The 8819-nt window shown below is 41.8% G+C and overlaps 1 protein-coding gene across 1 annotated transcript; it reads left to right on the top strand.

Moving 5' to 3' along the window:
* The first annotated feature begins 244 nt into the window (after nt 1-244).
* On the top strand, nt 245-5138 carry ppp1r27b (protein phosphatase 1, regulatory subunit 27b). The gene is made up of 3 exons (XM_084318775.1): nt 245-612; nt 789-939; nt 4718-5138. The coding sequence occupies exons 1-3, from the start codon at nt 384-386 to the stop codon at nt 4833-4835; spliced, it is 498 nt and encodes a 165-aa protein (XP_084174901.1). The 5' UTR covers nt 245-383; the 3' UTR covers nt 4836-5138.
* Nucleotides 5139-8819: the final 3681 nt, after the last annotated feature.

The following is an 8819-nucleotide window of genomic DNA, read 5'->3' as shown; positions in this document are numbered from 1 at the left end:
AGTTATTGCGGTCAAGGCAGGAGATACAAACTGTATCCAGGTCGTGTGACAAGCGTGTGGGAGGGCCGTGACTAGGGGACCATTCATCTCCCAATTCTAGTCACTGAATCTATGAGGTGTCTGCGCCTAGAATAGCCTGGCAGAGGCTATATAAAGGTCTACATGAAGACCCTGGCCTTCAGAAGAGTACCTCAACTGCTGATACACACGGCACACCGAACTGCAAGAGAACCACAGAGGAAAGGCTAGTCAAGAGGAAGGACTGGGCACTCGAATATTTAACAGAGATCTTGCTTTGAATTTTTTACTTTACTACACCTACTGGATTGCTGTTATTTTCCAGATTGTCTACAAGTGCAAAGGAAGATCTTATTTTCATTAGGATGAAGTACTACCAGTGCAAGGTGGCTCGGACCATAGGAATCAAGGCGTCCTCCCAGGCGTGTAACGTTCCAGTGTCCTGCAAGGGCTCAGCTTCGCTCAAACCCATCCGTAATGTCCACTTCCCCAATGAAATCGTTTTCCAGGACTACATACGAACGGGCGAGCTGGAGAGGATTGGCCTTTTTATCCGAAATAGGAGAGTCAGTGTGGACACCACCTATCCCTCTGGTAAGAACCCTGATCTTAAAGCAGAACAGATGCGAATGGCTTTTGTATTTCTGAAGAGTTTTTAAGATTGATAAATATTAGCAAGTAGTAAAAAAGAAAAAAAACTCAATAGTGCAATTCAACAATTGTCCTGCGCTGCTGACCTGGTGGTATTTCCTATGGCCACATGTGCACAGGCATGGCTGCCATCCATGAGGCAGTGCTCTCTGGGAACCTGGAGTGTGTGAAGCTGCTGGTGAAGCACGAAGCAGACATCCACCAGCGAGACGAGGAGGGTTGGACACCTCTTCACATGGCTTGCAGCGACGGCTTCCCTAAAATTGCATGGTGAGTCTCTGGATAGATTTCTAAGCTACAAAAACAAAAAGACAACGGGCTAAGCAAAACCGAGCTGAGCACTCACAATAATAATACATTGTATTTGTAGTGCACTTTTCGTTCACTAGGATCCCAAAGTGCTACAGGGTTAAAACAGTTAAAAAATTATTATTATTATTATTATTAAAGGTCCCCTGTCTTATAAATAGCCTTTTCCAGTGTTTAGCATTGTTTTCTAGCAATGGGGTCTGTGTCTATAATTCTCATTTTGGCTCATCAGTCTAGTCTCGAGTTCACGAGATCCTCCCTCACTGAACTAAGCCATTCTGATTTGACTGTTTTGCTGACGTGAATAAGGCACTGGTTGTAGTCAACAACAGAGCGAGTGGAAATACTGACACTTCCTCAAACGGGTGTGGGGGTGCCGACAGAGACAGCAGAGAACGAGCGAGCGAGAGAGAGGGAGAGAGAGAGATAGAGAGAGAGAAATAGAGAGAGAGAGAGGAACACAGAGCATTTACACACAACCTCCCGACCGTGCGCCCTGCGTGCGCTGAGCGCGCTGAGCTTCTCCCTGCTGCAAAATATCATTGCGCACGCTCCCACGCGTGCGCCCGTATTCCAATCCGTGCAATAATATTCACAGGGGTATATATTGTCATTTGAAACAAGTTACCAATGCATTGTCCCGTGGGATTATGCCCCCCCCCCCCCCCGCGGCAAAATTAATTAGTATCCCCCTCAATCTCTCTATATCTCTCTATGTCTGCCAGTGCTGCAGACTGTGGGTGACTGTCACTCAAAGCGCTTATGGGCGGAGCCCAGCCCAAAACAGCTTGAAATCTTGAAGTGGAAAAATGCTGCTTTAGAGTACTTGATTAGAAATACAAAATAATAAAAAAAAAATTAAAGAAACTTTACAGATGTGTTCCATAGACTCACAGGAATTGTGTAAAGTTGCCCAAATAGTGAAAGGAATAGCAAGACATGTCCCCTTTAATAATAATAATACAATTTAAATAAAACATAGTTAAAACCCTTTTAAGCCTAAGTCTGAAACACTCCATTTGGGTATATGTAGTTGTTATTGCTGTGTAATTGTCAGAGAATGTGCTGTGAGTAAGTGCTTTTCACCCTTTTTTCAGAACTTCTTCAGCTTTCAATGTCTAATATTGTTTGAACTTACTGTGTGTTTTGAGTGTGTATCAAACTGTTATTAGACAAGGAAAACAAAAATCGGAATGGGATTTTTACAGGTTTTTTGTGAAGTAGACACTGCAATTGCCCATCAATTTAGCTTATCACATGTAAATGTTGAACATGGAACTATTATGCCACTGCAATAAAAAATGTGAACACTGGCCTTTTAGATTATGCTTTTTAGGCTCATTTTTACTCACTTTTTTCTAGGCGGAATTTTTACCTTAGTGGTTGACCTTGAAGCAGGTAGAATTCTACTTGTGTTTACTTCCACAATAACTCCCACAGTTTTTGGATTACTGTAAAAGGCAATATATATGAAGAAAGCTCAGCTCCTTGGCCTTTTTCAATAGCGCAAATACTCAAAGAGTTACGGTACAAAGAAGCAGCAGTGGTATTTGGACCCCAGGAGGGGCCCATAGGTTTAGAAGGGTTAAAAACATAGTATAAACAGAAAATGTAAAACAACAGCACAAGAAAATAATAAAATCATAAGAAATAGCTAGCAATTAAAGGCCTTTTGAAATAAGAATGTTTTCAGGCCTGCTTTAAAAAAGTCCAGGCTCTGTGGTGCCCTTAGTTGGATGGGGAGGTTGTTCCACAGGCGTGGTGCAGCCGAGCAGAAGGCTCAGTCCCCCATGGTTCACTCATGCCCTCTATTTACATATCACTTTAAAGCTTAAAGGTGGAATCTGTAACGCCATCAAACAGTGACCTCTAGGCAAAAGAGCCTGCTTGGTTTGTTATGGTGTGCTGTGTCGGTTGAATTTGAGTGTGAACAACTCAAGCTCCACAGAAATCCACAGTATATTAAGTTTCAACAAGTTAAATTTAGACTTGTTTAGACCACTTTGAATAGAATACCTATTTCACAGCCAAAAAAGTAATAAGGAAAATGACTATGAAAGAAACAATTGTTGAGGGGGAACTGACGGCCATTACCTTGTTGCTTAATTTGCAGGCCGGACATTTCCCCCAAACACGTTCAAATGCGATACAGATAAGTTATCGCATTATAGAAGTAACTTCCTAATCCAAGTTAAGTTACTATATAGCTATATATATTACACGATTTATATATAGTAACTTAGGTAGATGCTGTAATACCGTCAAACAGTGACCTGAAGGTAAGAAATCCCCCTGCTTGCACATTGTACATTGCTTTTTAATTTTGGTCTGATGCATATGGTTTGAGTTTAGCAGGGGTAGGGGAGGGGTTCTGTTGCAGGCCGCAGCTCTGCCAAGAGAGGTCTGGAGAAATTCATAGCATATTAAGTTTGGGTGCCATGGGTTAAATTCATGATATACCATAGATTGCCAGCTCTATTTGTCTATGGAGAAGTACCCCTTCTTTGCATGGCTATAACTTTTTTAATTCTATTGCTACATTGCCATTATTAGGGCCCATTCAAAGTCCTATATGTATTGTTCATTGTGTAGCAACGTTAAACTTTTTCATTCACATATTTATAGTAAAGTATGGTCTAATGTATAAGTATGTTTTCATCTCTTTCTGCAGCTTTCTCCAGAACGTGATCTATAGCCCCAAATGCATTATATTGATGATGAAATACAGTTTGATGGCAATCGGGGCGATATAAAAAATTTCAATTGGACATACTTCTAGAATGATCTACGTATGATCTGATGATGACCGGATGGGCGGGGGATCGTTTATAATTCCGTGGGCAGCGTTATATCATTCATCTAGTGTGGGTCATATGTTCATCATAACAGTTTATATGGAACACGTTCAAAAATAACGCTGAATCTTACCGGATCTTCCTCGCGCCGTTGGACGATCAGCGTGGTGTAGACCGTTTTCGATTATGGGATGTTTATCCTGATGAACCATTTCCAGCTTGTATAATACTATATACGTCCAAATCATGTTGTTTATCGAGTTATTGGCAATGGATCGCTATATATTGTGACAAGCCAGAGTGCCGTGAGCCAAACCGAGTGCCCGGAAGTAATATGGCCGACCAGCACAACCTCCACAGCACTTCCTGTTTGGCGATTGCGCCGATCGGCCACCAGATGGCGCTCCTGAACCGCCAGAGAGCTCAGTGGGTCCTCCTGGTGGATCTCAGGCCAGCGGAGGGGAAATATGAATCCGATCACAGATTTTTGAAATATTGATATTAAAGACGCTGTAAAGCGTCCTTCGGCAACTTGAGCATGGCCGGGAATGACGCTGTAAAGCGTTTTCCGGCACCCAAAGTGTTGTTAATAGGCAACACTGTCTGACAAAGACATGTGGTGCTGATCATACAACACAATATCCCTGTGAACATCCTCAAGCTCTGGTACTGTTAGAGATTTTCAGTTCCGACGCTCAAGTCTGGGAGGTAGCTCATACTTACGTGGCAAACATGTCAACAGATGCACATAATCTAGACAGACCTCCTACACCGCAGAGGTAAGAAGAGCTTGAGGGTCTGCCACATTCCTGCACTCTGTCGACCTCCCTGACTGGACTATGGCAGAAACTAGTGTTAAAACTACCCAACACCACACATTCCAGTGCAAACAGCATCACCCGATACTCTTTTTACTAAGGCTATTTTCTGTCTCTTGTCATCAGGTACCTGCTGTCTCTGGGAGCCAACCGTGAGCTTGAGAACGAGTGTGGGGAGAAACCATCTGACCTCATCGACCCAGAGAGCAAGGAGCTGCTGGAGCTGTTTGGGCTGGGAGATTAGCAACTCGAGTCCCACCCGCCACTTCATCTTCAAATGACTGAACTCAAATCTACTTCCCGGTCCTCCTGGCTGCTCCACAGCGGAGGACCAGATCCAGTAGAATGTTGTAATGTTGTCGAGTGGCCTCGGCTCTGGAGGTCAAGGACTTGGCAATGTCGTCTGGTGGCTTGGCTGCCTGCCGAGAATGAAATTAACTTTTAGCTGGTAGGGGCTTCTCTCTGGCAAGCTCCACAGCCACAGAGTTCCAGTGGTTTGCTGGGGCAAAAGTTTTGGACGTTTTGTACTTTTATACAATGAGTTGAGCGAGTGAATTAGATTGTTCTCCAGTATGATGATTTGCTATTCTGTAATAGTGTATTTGGTATGTCTGTCGGGTGTGTCTGTTTGTTGCCACGCGAGCCATTTGCACATTAGTGATGTGTCGGTCGCGAACGAAGCGGCTCTTAGAGCCGACTCTTTAAAGTGAACGACAGGAGCCGGCTCCTGATTGGGAGCCGATTCGTTTTTCTCCATTTTTTTCTAGCTAAGCTTGTACTTTAGATTTTTTTTTAGCACTCTGCTCCATGTTGAGTATGTAAATGAGTCCATATAAATAATAAACATTTGATATGTATGTCTTTTACATTAGTAATTCATTTTACACATCATTTACATTAATTCTGGTAATAAATTAATTTAAGCTACAAAAGATGTGAGGAGCCGATTGGGAGCCGAAAGACACAGCTATTTTTTGTGAGCCGAGCCAAAAGAACAGGCTCTCAAAAAAGAGCCGGAATTCCCATCACTATTGCACATGGGCCCACCACAACTAAATAAGGCTGGATGGTAACTGGTTATACAAGATGTATACATTTAGGTCTTATTATGACAGCACAATGTTTCAACTTTCAACTGATCAGGAATAACTAGGGATGTTCGATATTGGCTTTTTTACTGATATCCGATATACCGATATTGTCAAACTCTTAATTTCCGATACCGATATCAACCGATACCGATATATGCAGGGTTTCCCCCCCAAAAAACGGAATAATTTCAGGTAATTAACATTACATATCTCTTGTCGTGGAATTAACACAACATTATGCATACTTTTGACAATAAATAAAATAAGAATTTGTTCTTACTTGCTTGCCTGGGTACAGGTAATACAATAATTTTTAAATTTTTAAATTTTTAAAATAATAAAATACAGGTTAAATAGTTGTAAAAAAAAAAAATAAGAAATGAATTAAAATGTTTGAAAAACGATACAGATAATTTCCGATATTACATTTGAATGGCCAATAATATCGGACATCCCTAGGAATAACAATTCCACTAAGCATCCTACTTGGTTTTACATTGAATTACCTATTTACATGGTTTTGTTTGTAAGTCTTAAAGTATCTTTTTTTATACATCTTTTTAAATAAAGTTGGTAAAGAATTAAATAAAAAGCCTCTTAATTGTTGCCACAACACTGTGTAAGCACTATTCTTAAGGCTGTTCAAGTGCTGGTTCTGATCAAGGTAATCAGATGTAGAAACCTTTTTTGTGAAGCAATTATCTGGTACAGAACAGCCACAGGGGGTCAAATGAATGCTTGTAGTCGGACCAGCTCCCCGCTGGTCCCCTTAACCGTCTTAAGCTGAGACATGAGGAAATGTTAAAGGAGGTTCAGAATGCAGGACTCCTAGCCTTATTTTCCACTCACCAATGATGTTGTCTATTGGTGGAATTCTTTCTCAGCACAATCCATGCTGTTCTTCATTCTGGATACCCGCAGCTCCGGCTTGTGGCCCGTAATCTAATGTGAAGTAATGGGACCATGCTTCAGTCTCAACAAGCCCGAAGATAAGTTGCTGATACTCCAGTGTGATTAAGTGCTTTTTTTTTTACCATGGCCCCATCGACTTTGCATTCGTTTTGCAACTAATGGAGGAGCTGGATAGAGAGTTTACTTTAGAGAGTATCCTGACTGGCTGCATCACTGCCTGGTATGGCAACTGCTCAGCCACCGACCGCAAGGCTCTGCAAAGGGTGTTGAAGTCAGCACAACACATCACCAGGACTGAGCTGCCAGCCATGGACGACCTCTACACACAGAGGTGCATAAGGAAAACCCTACAATCTCAAGAGACCAGTCACAAACTTTTCACTCTGCTACCGTCTGGCAAAAGGTACCGGAACATCCGCACAAGAACCAGCAGGTTCAGGGACAGCTTTTTCCCACAAGCCACAAGACTCCTGAACAAGAACAGGAGATAGCCCTATTAAAAAACTCTTGAACACACACACCTCTTCCACCCGACGGGACTGGTACCGGTCCCAAAATGACATCTGGTCATAAATCAATATTTTTCAGAGATTTTTTTCAAAACGTATTCAAGTATAAACATCATAAACATTTGGCGGCTAGGTGGTGTAGTGGTCTAAGGCACTCGCCACCAGTGTGGAGACGCTAGGATTCGCGTGTTCGAATCCAGCTCTCCACATTGTTTTTCAGTTTGGCTGGTCGTCCGCAGTAATACACATTGGCCGTATTACGGGGAGGGAAAAACTGAAGGGTGGGGATCGAACGTTGTGAACAAGCGACTCCTACAAGTCGGTTGGTGCGCCTGCGCAGTAGAATCAGGAAGTGTCGGGGGCAGCGTGAGCCTCCCACGCGTTACTCCTCGACACTGAGAGGTCGAGCTGCGCAGGTGAAAAGATGCGACTGCTGTTACCTCAAGTACCGGAGGGGACTTGTGCTATGTATGACTTAGTCCACATTGCAGCCGGCTTGTGGGAGGCAAGAAACAGCGTTCGTGACAGGGGAGGGTTGAATTGGATGATACGAAATTGGGATGGGAGAAAATATAGAAAAATGGGAGAAAAAGTGGATCAAAAAAAAAAAAAACATCATAAACATTCAACAGCATGTAGAATGTATATTATCATCAATACATTAGTTTACCAATAGGTTTGTTATTAGATAGATTTTACTTTTCGATTTGGTCAAGTCTATTTTGCGAGGGCAACCATTTTGGATACTTTGAACCATGGGAATTGTAGTTTTTTGCTGCCATTTTGTAGCAGACTACCACAGGTCTGGTTCTGCGTTGGAATTTTGGAGAACTACACTTCCCTTAAAGTTCTATGGGGTTCAAGGTTCAGAGTTCTGTATGAATTATTTCAATAACTGTTATTATTTGGGATAATAAGCCACAAAAGGTAAAGTTTTTGACAAATATTGAAAGGCAGTTAGTTTCTCTTCCCTATTGTTAACATGTAGGAACAATTAGATCTGAAATTAGTTTCAAAACGTACGTTCAAAAAAGTACAGTAGATTACATTATCTGTTCTTATGCACGCCTGGTGATACTAAATCCAAATTGAACTCGGGCATTTGAAAGGTAGTATAATATGTATATATATATATATTAGGGCTGACCCCTATTAATCGATTAGTCGGCTAATCGGTCGAAAGGAGCCGTAGTAGACTGGCCAACCTCTTAGTCGAATATAATAAAAAAATAAATACAAAATATTTTTTTATCATTCTTTCCAAAAGAAAAGAGGCCTAGAAGCGTGGCTAACGCTAATGGAACGCATACCAGAGGTTAACTGCCTACGAAAACAGGCACAGAGGCACTGAAAGAGGATTTCACCCATCTAATGAACACACTAGACTAGACAAATATCAAGATGTATCCATCAGTGGACCAATTGCATGCTTTTGCAGAGGACAAGAAGCCTTCAGTCGACTCCTTCAGACATTAAGCACCCCCCACAGCCCAAATGGAATGATACAAAAAAAATTTAAAAATTTAAATAAACTTTTTTTTTTAAGTCGACCAATAGTTGACTAACGGCAAATGTTGGCCAATCCTAGTCGACCATCCAAATCCTTAGTCGGGGACAGCCCTAATATATATATATATAAATGTGCGAATTGGCTATAATAAGGTAATTTATACGCCTCCTATTCTATAATAATATTTAAAATTGCATTGGTCCGGA

This window comes from Notolepis coatsorum (assembly GCF_963971535.1).
Source record: "Notolepis coatsorum genome assembly, chromosome: 7".
Taxonomy (NCBI): Eukaryota; Metazoa; Chordata; class Actinopteri; order Aulopiformes; family Paralepididae; genus Notolepis; species Notolepis coatsorum.
Note: the sequence above shows the minus strand (reverse complement) of the source record. Positions and strands in the feature narration are given on the sequence as shown.